At 46.1% G+C, this 16,935-nt stretch overlaps 1 protein-coding gene across 2 annotated transcripts in view; it reads right to left on the minus strand.

Annotated features, from left to right (window-relative positions):
- The window catches only part of ASAP2 (ArfGAP with SH3 domain, ankyrin repeat and PH domain 2), a 167,956-nt gene that overhangs the window by 57,790 nt on the left and 93,231 nt on the right, over nucleotides 1-16,935 (minus strand). For both annotated transcript variants that reach the window (XM_057742112.1, XM_057742113.1), the window contains exons 4-9: nucleotides 15,662-15,736; nucleotides 13,939-13,988; nucleotides 11,557-11,686; nucleotides 7,115-7,200; nucleotides 1,042-1,117; nucleotides 678-764 (exon numbers count right to left, since the gene is read on the minus strand). In XM_057742112.1, coding sequence (XP_057598095.1) covers nucleotides 678-764; nucleotides 1,042-1,117; nucleotides 7,115-7,200; nucleotides 11,557-11,686; nucleotides 13,939-13,988; nucleotides 15,662-15,736 — 504 coding nt within the window. The remainder of the gene's footprint in view (nucleotides 1-677; nucleotides 765-1,041; nucleotides 1,118-7,114; nucleotides 7,201-11,556; nucleotides 11,687-13,938; nucleotides 13,989-15,661; nucleotides 15,737-16,935) is intronic.

A 16,935-nucleotide genomic window follows, 5' to 3' on the forward strand; every position in this document is an offset into this window, starting at 1 on the left:
TTAGACACATTCCTTTATTGACAAGGAAGTGGATTTATGTTAAATTTCACATGATAATATACACACTGTAGCAGACATATAAAATTACCTTAAAGTTTTACTTTTTAATGGTTTTTCTAACAAGCCCCCAAATACAAATTACCACTGCAAATGTGTTGGCGTGCAGTGATTATATCAAAGAGATGATGCAATAAAATGAAGGTTTCTGCCCCTGAGAAAGCAGCTCCTCCCACTTCATGGAGCACGAGCTCCGGGCTGAAAGATGCAGATGGTCACCAGATGAGGCACCCTCTGATGCTGCACGGGCAGATTCCACATCCATCAGGGCGGGGAAACCACAGAGCTCCAGGGAGAGAACCGAGAGCATCAATAACGAGTGTCTACGTGACAGAGACACTAAGGGCTGCGCATCCAACAACAGGCGGAGCGGAAAAGGTTCAGACACTGCCCTTAAGGCCACACCTACGATAATGCTCCCTCATGAAATGAGCTTATTTTAAAAAGACGGTTTTATAAACCAACTTAAAGAACAAACTACATGTTTTCATGTTGCCCGATACAGCTCCAGAGTGAAGAGAGCACCCAGAGACCTGGGTCTCACCTCCTCAGCCCCAAAGCCCCCAAGACTGAGGAATGAAAATATAAAACAGCCATCTTTCAAAATTAAATCCCCTCACCTCTTTCTGTTCAACCTGTAATGCTGATTTCAAAATATCTCGAAGCTGTATCAACTGCCTTCTCTCTTCATCCTGGGCCTGTTTGATCTTTAAAAAACAAAACAAAACAAGGCAGAGAAAAGTATGGCCGAGGTACAGTGAGACAGTGGAGTCCATGGGGCATTTCTCCAAAAACGCAACCTTCCCCCAACCCAGACCCAGGACCGAGCAAGAACCCCAACTCCGCGTGTTGCTCCAGGGCTGTCACTTTCGCGGTAGCGCAGCACGCAGACCAGACACGAGATTACACGGAAGCAACATTTGAATCAAAGTGTTTGTTGCATAAAAACTCTCTCTATACTCATGTGCGAAGGAAACTACTTACTGTGTGAAGATCTGTTGAAAGTGTTTCAATGGAAGGTTTGAGGCTTTCAACTGCTTTCAGTCCATCCTGGAAAAAACTAGGAGGAAAAAAGAAACATAGATTGTGTTTCATGAAAGAGAAAACAATTCTATTAGATGGAGAAAAAACTTCTTTAAAGGAAATGGCTACGATCACTATGTAATTCCTGGGGGAAAAGACTAGGAACCAAAACTTAAAATGTTAGGCAAACCAAGAATAAAGTGACACTCAACACTATGAGAAGTAAATTGAACAGGAATTGCCTTAAGGCTAGTATTTATGATTTTTCTTGACCCATTTAAAATGAGCCCTAAATTTTCAATTTGTAACGGGAAACAGGACTCTACTGACAAATGGCAGCAAAGGCTTCGGTTCAGGAGTGGCAGAGTCTGAGGCCAGAAAAGCATGGGGTGAACCCAAGAATAAGACAGTAAAATATCTTCCTTGACAGGCAACGGCTAAGTGGAAAAGAGAAAGAAAGCAGGAAAAAAGGAAGCGAGCCTGGTGCGTATGAACAGCCATGCCCATGTGCAGTGTAGGGAGACATGGTCAGAGAACTTGGGATCGAATATCAAAAGGAACTTTTTCTTTTTAATGCTTAGAACCCAGTGCTTGTGAAGTCATTTATAACAAGTGATTCAGGAAGTACAATAGAGGCTCGACGAGTTTTGAGTTTTTCGGCAACAGCAGACTGCTGTGCAGCACTGTCTCTGAACCCTTCGCCGAGGAAGAATCAGCTTCCCAGAGAGCTCAGGAAGAGAGTTCAAAACCTGGTAAGGCCCATGGATTTGGCCACCTCCAGGCTTCAATCCACACCATTTGCCCCTTTATTCATATCTCTCTATTCCTCTATGGCTGCCAAGTCCTCCCTGACTCAGGTCCTTTGCACATGCTGCTTCTTTCCTCTAAAGAGTTCTTCCTGCAGTTCTGTTTCACCTGGTTCATTCCCACACACTCTTCAAGTTTTAAGTCAGATGCGGCCTCATCAGCAAAGTGTGCCACGACCCCCATCCCTTAAAAGAGGTCTCGTTGCCAGATTCTCTCAGAGCATTCTGTCTCTGGCTTCAAAACACTCGCCACAACTGCCACTACGTGGTCACTGGTGTAACTGTTAAAACGTTAATTCCCCCATTAGATCTGAAGTTCCAAGAGGGTGAGGACACAGTGCCCACAAAACCTGGCACACTTCAGGCACACAATATTTGTTGAATGAAAAAATTAATGAAGGGAGGAAGGAGAGTCACTAACTTCTGCCAGTTTACTGGGTACCAAGGAGACTATCTTCAAAAAGTGATCTGCGGTTCACATGTTTATTTCTTTTAAACTCAGCAATGGCCCTGTGGGGATTTCCCATATCAAGTATGCAATTAGTAGGAGGGGTTGTAAAAACAATACTGCATGACACTCAATACAATAACTCCAAGGAAGAAGGAAGGAAGGGGTAAACATACGCACAGGATGTGGGTTATGAACCACTACTCACTAGGTATTAGGAATCAGAGGCTGGGCTATGAGAATTTCTTGCCTTGATTTTTAGATATATGCATAACTTTAACTTTACATTCTCATTCCTGTATTTTGCCTAACTCGCTTTTTTCTAAATATAGAATATGCTTCTGGTACAGCAATTGTGTCCGTATTACAATAACTTTCCCAAGTCTGTTTCCACTGCTAGGGCAAAATGCCATGTCTTCCACGGCTTGTTTCCACTCCGAGCACAATGGCCGACACAGAGCAGCAATTTTAAATTGAAAAGGAAGCTGGGAAGAACAAACACAGGAGTGAGAAACTGAGCTTTTCCCTCTTGTCATGAACTCAGCTGGTTCTTAGGTTTTGTTTCAGTTATGTCTTTTCTTTTATGACTGTTTTATTAATTCAAATTCTTGTAAAATAGGTGGGGATGGTAGGTGGGGCGGGGGAAAGGTGGAGGGAGAGAGAGAGAGGGAGGAAGGGGGAGAAAGAGAGAGAAGTTGAAAACACCCTAATTTAGGGAGTAGGGAAAATATCACAGGAAATCAGCAGAGAAACAGTCCTGCTGCCGGGAAAGGAGCAGAATCTCCAGAATCTCCGTGCCTAGAACTGTCCCCACAGTGAGAGCACCTTGCAGTGGAGTCAAGTGCTCAGACAGGTGTTTCTCATCACAGACGTCGTTTCCATCGTGACACTGGACGGTGTCACTCTGATTATGATAGATTTAGATTTCATCTTTGTAAAAACCTAGCCAATCTTGGCCACCTACCTAGAAAGCCTCTTCCCCCGATTTTCCAAACTCCTTTCTTTCTGTCCCACCCTTATTGAGGCTGGTTTGTATACCTTCTCTGGCCTTAGGAAAAGCTTCAAAAGAGGGTCCCCTTTGCTGACTACTGTCACTGCAACATTCCTAAGCACAAATGCCCAGATATTTTTTTCTTCAAGTTGAGCCCGTTAACACTTTCCCAAGCTTCAGTCAAAACAACATTTACTGTCAAAATTACCTAATATAAAAATTTGTTTTTTACCTAACATTTTCTAGCCTACCCGATCAATTTCACCAGCTTTTAAAATATACCCACTGAGATTCAACCTTCAAGCACCCACCAAGCAGGGCAGCCTCTCCCTCCTACAGCCTGCGCAACAGCACCCCCTCACGGGGTGGTGCTCTGCCCCTCCCTCACTGGAGTGAGCTTCTCCAGGGCACTGGACAGGGTCTCATTCCATCTGCCACCCAAGTTCATCAAGCCACAACTGGTCACAGTGGTTCTCAGCAGGTATTTGATCAAAGAACAAGTTACTTCAACGCTCATTACCACTGTTTAGAACATGACAGTTTTTGTTTGTTTTATCACTGTTTTAAAGACTGCCCTATTTCTAGGTGCACACTAGCGAAAAGGATCCTTAATCTTAGCAGCAAAGGTTAGGAAGACACATTTTCCAGGCTCTTCCAGGAACTAGAGGTGCCAATTCTTTCCTTAAATGAAACAAAAGACACAGAACATACTCTTCAAGAATGCTTCCAGAGAAAAGCAAAAAGGAGTAAAAAGCAAAATAATGTCTGTCTAAGCAGTTTTAAGGGTGAATACCCAAACGTGGTTCCACAGAATCTAGTTTCCCCCAAGAGGCCTCTTGGTAGCTGCAGGGACCAGCAGCCTCAGCTGAGCAGGCTGCCTCTGCCCGCCGGGTACAGGATCCGCCAGGCACATCTGCACTCCCAGGTGAGATGTGGAGACCGGGAATGTTAAATGGGGACATGAAGGAACGGCCCGGCAGATAATCACATGCATGGCCACAGGCTCCTCTGTCCAATGGCTGAATCACTCAGGCTCCACATTTCATCCCCCAAAATGGGCATCTGAAAAGTCAAAGCTTTTCAAATGATTTTAAGAGCGTGCAGTATGTAGGTACACACACACACACACACACTCTCTCTCTCTCTCTCTCCCTCTCTCACTCAACCAAAAAGGAAGTAATGGAAGATTCATCATTTTTAAAAGTTACTGAGCTCATGCCCATAAAAGGCTAACTAGTTCAGTTTTCCACAAGTGGTCTGTTGCTACCCAACTGATTAGTTTGGGCAAAATAAAGAAAAAAAAGGAAATCCCAGAATAACTTCTTAAAAATAAAATATCAGCAAGGAAGCAACCCACTTCCTAAATGGCCTCACATAAGGTTACAAGGATAGGACTGAAGAAGTAATTTGTATGTTAATCACACAGGATTTTGAGTCTCTGTAAAATAATTCATCTTAAAAAGTTTACAAATTGGGAGTCTTTCTATTTTCTGAGCTCCACGCTTGGAGCTCTTCTGTTATCCCAGGCTGAATCACACAGCACACCTGCCTTTGCTGCTGGACCTCCACTGCTTTAGATCTGCTGTGTCACCAGAGATGTATTAAGAATTCCAAAGCATAGCTCCATGCAATTCAGTGCAATTCACTGCTGCAAATCGTGCCAGGTAAATGCGTGAAAGATGAAAAAATAAATGTCATGGAAGCCATCCTTCAAGAGGATACAGTTCAGTGGGAGACAACATGAAAGGAGCTGTCAGGGGTGTGCAGAGGGCATGGTGGTGACAAGAAGGAAGAGATGTGTTCGGATGGGGAGAGCAGCGGCTGCAAAGCAGCAGCTGCACCTGAGCTGGGCCTCACGGAGGAACGGAGGCTGGGGAAGGCACGCGGGAATAGAACTGCATTCTAGGCACAGGGAACATGACGTGTAAAGGAGCACCAGCGGGGGCGGGGCCCATTAAGGGAAAAGCAAGTGGATACGCGTGGCTATAACACCCTCAAAGATGTCCACGTAGCTCCACACCTTCCCTGTACGGTCACGGTCCAGGCCCAGACACTGTGGGCTCCGACTGCCCTGGGGCACGACTTGTGCACCTACGTGATCACACACCCACTCCTGTCCCATCTGCTTCCTTCGCAACACACAGTCACCCTGTTAACACACACGTGGGCTGGGAGGAGCTTCCCTGACGGGCCCCATCAACACTCTCTCCCTGTCACACTGCGCCTCTCATGCCATGGCCATGCCCTGAATCCGTCACACACCTGCTCGTGCGCCTGCGGTCCCCCCATCCCACCTGAAGGTCCCTGCAGGTAGGAACCTGGCTTCCTTCCTGGCACATAGTAGGAGCTCAACCAATGCTTACTGAATGGATCCTCAGCTTGAAACTCCCAGCATGTCTGGGATGAAATCCTCTAACACGACCCCCAAGCCGCCCCCATCTCAGGCTCTCCTACTTCATTTCATTCACTATGTGTAACTCACATGGGCCTTCTTCCTGGCTCAAGACCTTGACTTTTCCTGCAATGTTCTTCCCCTGCTCCTTACCCGCTGGCTCCTACTCATCCTTCAGACCTCAGAATACATGAAAACATGTCCCTCAGAGACGCCTGCAGCGAATTCAAGAAGAATCTAAATACCTACCGTGGGCCGGGTGCTTGTTCTGGCTTCCAGAAAACACAGCAAGGGACGAAACAGAAAAAAGAAAAAAAAACTCTGCCCTCAACCTTAATCTCAATTATATTCTTATCTTCTGCTATATTCTTTCTCAGACCCCTGTCCTTCAGAACACTGCTAAACATCCAAGTATAAGTGTGTCTGCCAAAGCCCGACTCGCCTGCCTGAGCCAGCAGGAAACTGTGCCTGTGACACTGCATTACTCTGTGCCCAGAACCCCGGGCAGTGCCTGACACACAGCACACACTGAGCAAAAGCAGTGGATGAGCCCGCGGTTTGTAGTAGCGACTGGGGGTCAGGGCGGGGAGAAGTGGGATGAGGAGCAGAGAGGACCACAAGGCCAAGAGGTGAGGCCCAGGCTGCCGAAGGGCTGACAGACACAGCCAAGTGCAGTACGTGAACAGTTCCCAGACCCGGAAGTTCCTCCTTCTCTTCCACACAGAGTCTCCTTTGCTTGGCACTGCCCTTTGTTTTATACGATAAGTAATACATAAAAGTTTTCTTCTAATTTAATACACTGCATTAATACCATCTCATTTCTCTTTTAACAAATAAAGAACATCTGAGAATCAAACTAGTTTGCCACTTTACAAAAAAAGCAAAAATAAGTATATTTCATAAATAATGTAGATTTTATTATTTTTAGTTTTTGAGATATAAAACTCAAACCATAAAATTCACCCTTTTAAAGTGTACAATTCAGTGGGTTTTAGTATTTTTACTCACAAAGCTGAATAATCATCAACCCTATCTAATTCCAGAATATTTTCAGTACCCCAGAAAAAGACCCTGTGCCCACTGGCAGTAATTTCCCCTGCCCCCTCCCTCAAGCCCTGGCAATCACTAATTTGCTTTCCATTTCTGTGCATCTGCCTATTCCTGACCTTTCAAAGAAATGGAATCATCCAGTATGTGACTTTTTGTTTCCGGCCTCTTTCACTCAACATGTTTTCAAGGTTCATCTGCGTTGTAGCTCGCGTCACTGTTTCATTCCTTTTACTATGGAGCTTTAAAGAAGTGTTTGCTTTCTTCAACACAATACTACAGATCTCCCAGAAGTTGCCATAAAGAGAGAGACATCTGAAACACCATCATGACAGAAAAAAAGAACTTACTTGCATTGGGCATGAAAATATTTGATCAGATTCTGAAGTAAATCCACTCCCTTTTTAATCTTAATTTCATTGACCTTCAGCAGATACTGTTAAAAAACAAAACAAAACAGGACATGTCACAGATAGAAGCAGAATACGAGCTGAACGTGAGCCTCTGAGGACAGATCACCTCTGTGACTGCTCTGATACCCTAGACTAAGGGCAGGGATCACGGCAGGTCTTAGTATTTCCTGAACACCATAACTAAACGCTGCTTTCAGTCTGGCACCATATGCACTATCTGACACACAGGTAAGTAAATACTTAACTTTCGGTGCCAAGAACTCCCAGTAATAAAACACTGTGCCTTAACCAGCAGGGAGAAATTTTCACCCCAGTTGCCTGGAAGAATGAGGACGGTTAGGGTGAAGGGGTTCTACCTGCCTCGAGCACTGCTGTCCACGTACTCGTGTCCCAGGCCCCTTTCTTCAGGCAGGTCATCGCCTAAACACTAACTGCTAGTCTTCTGCAGTTGAGACTTTGTCTCCATGTCTCTAATACTAAAACACTTCCCTGACACTTTTAAAAAAACATCGTGGTTGGTTTTTTGTTTTCTTTTTTTAATATATTTATTTGTTTGTTTATTTATTTATTTATTTATTTATTTATTTATTTTATTGGCTGTGTTGGGTCTTTTTTTTTTTGCTGTGCGCGGGCTTTCTTTTTTAGTTGCGGTGAGTGGGGGCTACTCTTCTTTGTGGTGCGCAGGCTCCTCATTGCCGTGGCCTCATTTGTTGCGGAGCATAGGCTCTAGGCGCGTGGGCTTCAGTAGTTGCAGCACATGGGCTCAACAGTTGTGGCTCACGGGCTCTAAAGCACAGGCTCAATAGCTGTGGCACATGGGCTTAGTTGCTCCATGGCATGTGGGATCTTCCTGGAGCAGGGCTCGAACCCGTGTCCCCTGCATTGGCAGGCGGATTCTTAACCACTGCACCACCTAGGAAGTCCCACTGTGACTGTTTTAAAAAACACAACAAATTTTAAATTCAAATAAATTAAAGCCATTTATATAACTTGGAGAATTCATTAACAACCACTAAGACATCAAGAGGCCCCAGGGATCCACCAAACAGGCATCAGGAGATACACTTGCTCTTTGCTACAAGCTTACAGGACAATTACCATAAATTCCCTGTCCCCTCCACTGCAAGACAGGGTACAGACCGCCCTGAGAACAAGCCCCCTCTAAGACCGAGGGCCCCTGCAGGAGCTGCTGATCCCTGCTGACCACGGGCGTCTCAGCTGTAACCTGGGAAACTCGCATTCAAGTGTCCTCCCAGGTCAGCCAGCAGCCCAGCTGCAGGAGGGAAGCTGCTCTGAAATGGTAACATCAGCTGCCTTTATGCCCTCCTCTCCTGCCTTTCTGATACTTATTCATTGTTAATTAAATAAGACGTCTGGCAATGTATCAAAATGGTTAAATGGTTAATAAGATGCCCGGCCACGTGTCAAACGTTAAAATACAAGTACCCTTTGACCTAGAAGTTCTACTTATGGGAACTTATTCTAAGAAGATAATCATAAAAGTTTACACAGATGAATAGAAAAGAAGGTTCACTGCAGACTTGTTGTAAAAGTGAAGAACGGTAACACCCCAAAGGTAATGAACGGGGAATTCAAGCGTGGTGCATCCCCAGAGAGAAGGGTCATGTAGCCGATAAAGCTGAGACCTCCTGATGTGGCAAGTTGTCCCCGACACACTAGTGAGTGAAAACAGTCAGGTTACGGAGCAGCAGAAGAGAACGGCCCTGTTTATACAAATGGTCTTTATGTATGTATAACAGGGACATCTGAAAGATGTTTAGCTAAATGTCAAAGTGGTTATCTTTTGCTAAGTAAAACCTGTGGTGATTTTTAATTTCTTTTATACATACACACACACACACACACACTGACTCAATTTTTAAAACACATATTTTTATAATAATAAAAAAGTGAGAGCAGATCTCTCATATATTCTCAATTCACAGAAGCTCTGTATTACCTATCTGGCATGTTGACTATCTTCATAAAATTCATTTTGAAGAAAAAGTTCCACAGCATTAAAATAAACACCCGAAAGTCACTTTTCTACATTAGATCCCAGGCAACTAAAATTTTAAACACCTAAACAATGTCAAGCATTTACAAAACTCGAGAACTTCAGTTTGAGGAAATGGCTGAACAATTTTAAAATGATTTTAACTGCAGCAATCTGTTCACTCTGAGGGGTGGGGTCCTCGGGAACTGCTTTTCAGACGCTCTTTCTTTCCAGCCCAGGTCTGTCTGGTCAATGTGTACAAGCTTCATCAGATGTGTCCTCCTCTGTAAACCTCACTGCCCGGCCAGCCCACCTCTGCTTCTGTGCCTGCACACAGCGCAGGGACTCCGTGATGCTTGCACAGACTGGGGCGCAACAACCACTCAGGGACCTGCTCACCAGATGACTCGTGTGTGACACAGAGGCGTCGGGTTGATGGCGTTTTTCCCATAAAATATCCCATCTGACCGATCCACACAACCTGTTCACCCAGATAAGGAAAGGCGCCCAGTGCTGGGTGCATGCCCCAGAAAGCCATGGCAGGGCTGAGGCTGGAACATGCACCCGCGCCTCAAGGATATGCCAGTAACACGCTGCTCGCGTCTCTCGGTCACTAAACCTACTTCAACAAGCAGTCCTGCAGAGTTTAGGGCAACAGCTTTCCTCCTGACTAGCCAAAAAGACAGCACAACCTGAACTCACATACACAACCCTTTCCAAATCTACTCTTTGTGAAACATTAGTATGAATTAACTTTGCCCCGATTCAATAAGAGCAATACCCTGTGTCTGTATAACACACAGCGGTTTCCTTGTCCCTGTCTCCTAGCGTCCGGGCTGATTTCTCCAACACTGTGTGAAATAGGCCAGGCAGGTATTTTATGTGATGTCTGTTTATAAAACAGCACGTGTATAGAAACATTCACTCTCCTATCTGCAATAACACTTTGAGCTTAGTTAACTTCCTAAATATTCAAGTAATGAAAAACAAAGCAGCAAAGGAGAGACAGAGGAACAGAAAAGACAAAAGACATAAAAAACAAAAAAGTAAAAGAGCAGATATAAACCCAACCACATCAATAGTAACATCAAATGTGAATGATTAAACAAGCCCATCAAAAGGTAGAGACTGTCAAACTGGATAAAAAAACATGATCCAAATATAGATTGTCTACAGGAAACACACTGTAGATCCAAAGATACACATAAGTTGAAAGTAAAAGGCTGGAAAAAGAAATTCCACGCAAATAGAAACCAAAAGAGAGCTGGAGTGGCTGTATTAATACCAGACAAATATCCCCAGTCCCTGGAACTGATTCTCCTCTGCTGACCACTTAAGAGTTTGCTCTAGGAACAGAGACTTATTTAAGTACACTCCTAAGATATACATTCATAAAGGCTAGGTTCCTGCTGTAATTAACAAATTAACAAACAAACATTCTAAAATCAAAAAGTGCCTTTTGATGAGCTCTGCTGTTGACTGCTGACAGGGAATCGAGAGCTGGTTGAACCTAGTTTCAATGCCTGTTGCAAATACCACCCTTGCATTGTGTACACTCAACACGTAAGTCTGCACGGCTACAGGCGGGACACAAATGCCACCAAGCATAGGGGGATTCACTGCCACTACCTGGAGGAGTGAACCCTCAGGACGAGGGGGAAACTGTTTCCACAATGAGACCCCCAAGCAAGGCATAAAAAAGGCTGGAAGCAAAGGCCTGTGTGATTGGTCTTCGATATTTTCCATCCCTGAGCCTCCAGCAGAGACATGTTCTGAGTGTCAGTCCTGCCATTCTCTCCTCCCTGAGGCAAGGGCTTGAGCTAGCTGGCCTTGGGGACTATCCCCATCCCAGGAGGCAGAACCCAGGGGGATGCACTTGCAGAGGCAGGGGCCTGGCTTCTGGGAACAGGCTCTCACACTCACAGAAGGGACCACAGCTGTGGTCTCACTGCCCTGCCCCCAGCACCTCATTAAAAACACCTGCGGGGGTGGTATTCTAGCTGACCTCCCGTGCAGAAGGCGAGTTTGCATGAGAAAGAACCTGCCTTTTATTTTTAAGTTTTTTTCTTAAATATGTATTGATTTATTTATTTGGTTGCACTGGGTCTTAGTTGCAGCTTGTGAGCTCCTTAGTTGTGGCATGCGAACTCTTAGTTGTGGCATGCATGTGGGATCTAGTTCCCTGACCAGGGATGGAACCTGTGCCCCCTGCATTGGAAGCACAGAATCTTACCCACTGTGCCACCAGGGAAGTCCCAGAACCTGCTTTTGAGTTAGTCTTTCCCTACCTTTAAAAAGGCTGGTGTTAGATTAATCTAATCCCAAGACCCAGGAGCCTATGGCTCCCTGAGTAACAGGCGCTGAACAACAGCGCCTGCCGCACCTCGCACATCTGCAGCTGGAAGAAGCGCCGCTCCTTCTCCATCTCTTCCGCGATCTCAGCCCCGCTGATCTCCGTGCGGATCATCCCGTGGAGCCTGGCGTGCTCCTTCTTCTCCTTTTCTATCTTGGTTCTACAGGCGAGAAAAGCAAGAATCGATCAAGACACCGCCAGGCTGGACAGCCCCACTGCGACCCTGACAGCCACCCTGGACATAAATGCCTGCCGAGCCTTTCCAGAACAGGACGGCCTGGAACTCACTGGAAAGGGAAAAAATGTTTTGTCATAAAAATGTCAATCTGGGCCGTTTTTGTTGAGTATCGACTCAACAGATGCTTCCAAAGCACCTCGACAAGGACAGTACTCATCGTCACAGAAGGAAACAAGTGGCCTTTCCCGTTTTTAAGCTTCGCTCCCCTTTCCGTGTTTATCTCAATGGTGCTCCAGAGCCCAGGGTGCGGGGCAGGGTACCAGCTGACCCCCGCAGCGCGTCCCGAGACGGGTGACCAGGGTGACGCAGCCATGGCTCACATCAGTTAGGAAGGGCCTGAATGAGTAACTGGATTTTTATTCTGGAGAAAAGGAGACTAAGCAAAAGCCACAGAAAGCTCTCAAAAATATAAAGGCTGCCACAAAGAGAAGGGAGTAGACTTTCCGCAGCGCCTCAAGGCAGACACTACACAACGCAGGCAGCATGTCTCAGAAAGCTGTTCAACACGAAATGGGTTCCTCTGGGTCCAGAGTCCCCATCACTTGGGGAGGGATTATATAGGAAAAGGCAAGAAATACAGCTTCTAATCCTTGTTTTTCATCTTGAAGCACAGCACTGGGCACACAACAACTTCACTGGGTGAGAGCATTAATAAAAGGTGACCATTTGGTGGGGATATTGTTAAAGGGACTCACGCACCAGGGAGGGAGTGTGACTGGAGGGCCCCAGAGGTCCCGGGGACAATCACATGACTCCAAGGCTCCCCTGATGCCACCACAAAGGGATCGAGACACGGTCCAGACGTCGGTCACTCTAGCAATGATCAGGTATGGAACGAAAGGCCAGGAATTTTAAAGACGTCTTAAAGCTGTTTGCTGCACATCACAGGGCCTCTCAGGATAAATCAATCTCACATGTAAATGGGTAGACTTAAGTTTTTAATTTATCCCAGAATTACTCTGAGTTTTAAAGGGTGCTACTCCTTTGCTCTCCAATTCTGAGATTTTGTAACTCTGTCCTCACCATATCTATGTGTGTCCTGATTTTACAGAATTTGGTCTCATTCCTCTTTCGAATCGTTTCCTTTCAGAAGCAGAAGACTCTCTCAGGCAACCCTCTTCAGAGACCCTATCTTGTCCCTGGATCAGAAATGCACAAAAGCATTTCCTCTAAGGCCCTTGAGGGTGGCAGCGACAGCAGCTGCATGAGGTCGGCAAATCCATGTCCCGTCCTTGGCTCAACTAGTCTTTTGTAATTGACCCAGCAGCAAACACCAAGGCCAGTTTTCCCCATCTGTAAAGCAGGACAGAGGATCCCTTCCTTATTTACTGTACTCAACTAGCACACGGATGCAGGATGCTAACAGGCCAGGGATAGCAAGTCTGGAGCCTCTCTGGGTTGAACCGACCTTCAAACCATTCTGGTTTAATACTCTATCTGTGCTAATATGTGAACGTGTGCCATTGGTGAGACTCCAGAATCTAGAGTAGGGGAACTTAAGATTTCCAGGGTGGGATGAGTACCAAAGGTTTGGTATTCCTTGGTGTGAGCTCTGTGATCCTTCAGCTCTGAATAGACACCCAAGGCTGGTAACAACAAACAAACCCAATTAAATATGTGCAGTTACATCTGAAAAGGCTTTCTTCTTAACATGTCCCACTTTACCAGATGGCTTCACATAAAAGTTTCTATTTCCACTGAGAAAACTCTATTACCCAATCCACAGCAATTAGAAAGCAAACATGAGGCACTTAAAAATGTTTTCTATTTCTCAAGTATTTAAAATAATTGAAACCATTATCCCCACAATGGCTAGCCCAATTCTAGCTAGCTCAATCCTCTCCACTAGAGGAATGAGAAACTGTGATCAGAAATGTTACAACGACTGCCTGAAGTCAACCAGTAGCAGTCAATTAAGGTTCCTGAAAACAACATTCTGTAGCCAGGAGCACATAAGAGGAGGGATGAGGGAAAACCAGTTTAAAGAGGTTAACATCACCAAGAACATGGACACCCAGTGTGAAAGCATCGAATACCACAACAAACCACAGCAACACAGTTTTGGGTGAATTCTTTCCTGGATTAAGGTTTCAGACAATACCTTTAAGCAATAAAAGCTCGATTTAAAATGCAAATCTCTAATTATGCTTATTTTTTTAAATGAAAATACTCACATTTTTGTTTCATAGTCCTTCCAAGCTTTATCAAAAGGCTTTTTCAGATCCTGCAAACAGAGAGGCATAAATTAAACAAGGCTAATCATTAACTTCTGGGCAAGATAAACTTACTTATCCCTAGACTAGCCCTGAAAGGAGCATTAATTTCTGCAATAAATGACATATGTGATCCCAGGAAAAATAAGGCACTTAGAGCACAGGCTTTTAATTAGATTAGTGGGAGCATTTCCTTTTTTACTTTCCCTTTAAGAAATTTTTATTATAGCGTATACCAAATGCACACAGACAAAAGTGGAGAGGATTGCATAATGTACCCGTCAGCTAGCTACAGCAAGTATCAACTCACAGTCCATCTCATTTCACCTATACCCTGCCCTCTGCCCTGGGATTATTCTGAAATTAAACCCAGAAAAACATAACATTTAATCTGCAAGTATTTTAGTATATTTCTCTAAAAGAAAGGGACTCTGATTTTTTTTCTATTAATATAGGAATCTCCTCAACACAAGTAACCCGAGTTGGGCCCCAAACCAAAAATATAAAAGCCATTACCTTCTCGTGAGGTCTCCCGATCCCACAATTCTGTCTGGACCTCAGGACCTCATATTCCCTGATAAATGCCTGACTCAAAAATGTACTGAGCCACTGGAAATTCTATCAAGTGGTTCCCGCCTACTCATGCTCCCTGTAACAGTGTTCTTTTAGAGAGAAAACCCTTTTGTTGCGGGGATTTTTTATTTTTCGACTCTTCTTTGGCCTTCTGACAAGGCCCAAGCTCCACAGCCTGGCACCTGAGGCCTGCGGGCAGGGGCCTGGCCACCCGTGAGCCGCGCCTCCCACGCCTGCAGCCCAGGACTCAGGCTGAGGCCCACTGCCACTCTTGCGTGGTTTCCCCTCTGCCTTCCCTCCCGGTTTTCTGGCCTCCTCGCCTGACGTGTTCTCCGGGCCCCCAGGGGACGATGAGTAACATTCCTTGGTGTCCTAACGGCTGGCTGGGCCCAGACTCCCCACCCCAACAGCTCTCCTGGCGCTTCTGCCTCTGCGGAGGCCCCGAGACTGGCCGGGCTGGGCTTCTGGATGTGTCAGAGGCCCCCAGGGGTCACGTGTGGGTCCCAACAGAACCCTCAGTCTAAGAAGTGGGGCACAATCATCTCCCTTACACACATAGGAGCAACTTCCTGCTGGGCACCTGGGGCCCACACAGCCCCCAAGGCCCGAGGTCCCCATGCACGTGCTCCGAAAACAGCTCATGGCGCACGTGTTTGCACAAGGCAAGGTGAGGCCTCAAACAACGAGCACCGCTTGGAGGACAGAAAAATAAAGGCGGCCCAGACCTCGCGGGTGCTGATTTTCCCTCCAGGAAACCACACCCCTGCAAGGATCCTTTCCCAGTGGTCAGTCGATGCCAGGCCAGCTGGAAACCGAGACCACACACAGGGGTCCTGCTCAGCTGGCAGGGCCCGGAAGTGGCTGACGGCTTCCAGAAGAGCTGTTTCTTTCCCTTCCACCTTAGCAGCACCAGCAGGACAGCCAGAAAGGCCACGGACACCACTGTTAGGGCTGAAAGGTGGTGCCAAGGTGGCCAGTCAAGGGAGCCTGAGGCAGCATGAAGCCCCCCACCATCCTGGGGAGAAGCCGCGGCGGCCCCCACAGGCCAGCATGACCACGATTCCCTGTCCTGTGAAAACCGCTCCCCGTGACAGGTCTCTTCGTGTCGTACCCCTTTCACTCCTTTTAGGTCCCCCTTCAGCAAACTGTCCAGAGGGAAGGAGATTATGTTGTTCATATTCTGAATCTAAAAAACAAAAACAGAAAAAAACATTCTTATTCCATTTCCTTTTTGATTTAAAGTAAGGACAACAAGGAGGTTAGAGAACATGCGGTGATAATTAAACTTCTCTTAAAGTTGACTAGCACAAGCATGACAGCCTTATTCGTTCTTACATTCTCTGTAATGATGTCATCTTACAAATGAACATGTAACTAGTGAAAAGGCTACATCTGTCTGCACTCCACACCAACAACACCCTATTATCGGGCTGTGGAGTCTGTGGGAAGATGATCATTACAATGAAGGAAAAAAATCGATGACGGAACCACCTTAAAGACACAGGAACAGAAGCCCAGATACTTCCTGCTCTCACTCACGACTGCGTCCAATGCCCTAGGCTGTGCTTTGGTCAGTTCTGGGGGCCCACAGCCCCCATTCTCCCTAGCACAGCCCCCAACAGGGAAAACTAAAAGGAAAAACAGAACGACGGGGGCTTCTGTCTCCTGAGAACATGTATGAGTGAATGTTGAGAGAGAAAGAGGAAAGAAGGGGTGGGGAGGGAGAGCAGGGGAGAGAGAGAAAGAGGCTGGGGAAAGCAGATGAATGAGAAAAGGAGGGACAAGCGGTCTTGTGGTCCCCTGTTCTTCTTCCTGAAGCAAAGCAAGAGGTGGTGGCTTACACGTTGTCACCATGGATTAAATCGAGGAGGACCAAACCCTCCTGATGCACTTGGGCATGCTTACGCCAGGCAGGCCCGTCCCCACCGGCCGTTCAGCTGTGAGCCAACTTAAAGGCACAAAGCTTTAGTTAGCAAGAACCTCGAGGCACAGACTCCCCGGGTTCTGAACCCAATGAGAGTCCCTCCCCAGCAAGAAAATAAGCCAAGGCTCTACTTTCTCACCTCCCCAGGCTCGTTCTCCCTAAGTCAACACAAGTGCCGCGCAGCCTGCGGGGGCCGCATGTGTCACCTCGGTGACTTGCACCAAGATTACAGGACCATAAAAGGGCAGAGACAGGAATAAGGACTTTGGAACCGTGTGTGTTCCTTCTTATAATCGAGCAAAGGAAAATTTTATTTTTAGTAGAATTACCTTGAGTGGGAAGACCCATCATAGGCACAACTTCTAGGGCAATATGGGATCTGACTGCCATGCACTATCCAGCACATGGAATTTCAAAATAGAGAAAGAAATTTACTTGAAAAATACAGGTAAGGTGTGTAA

Source organism: Hippopotamus amphibius, chromosome 7 (assembly GCF_030028045.1).
Source record: "Hippopotamus amphibius kiboko isolate mHipAmp2 chromosome 7, mHipAmp2.hap2, whole genome shotgun sequence".
In the NCBI taxonomy this organism is placed as follows: Eukaryota; Metazoa; Chordata; class Mammalia; order Artiodactyla; family Hippopotamidae; genus Hippopotamus; species Hippopotamus amphibius.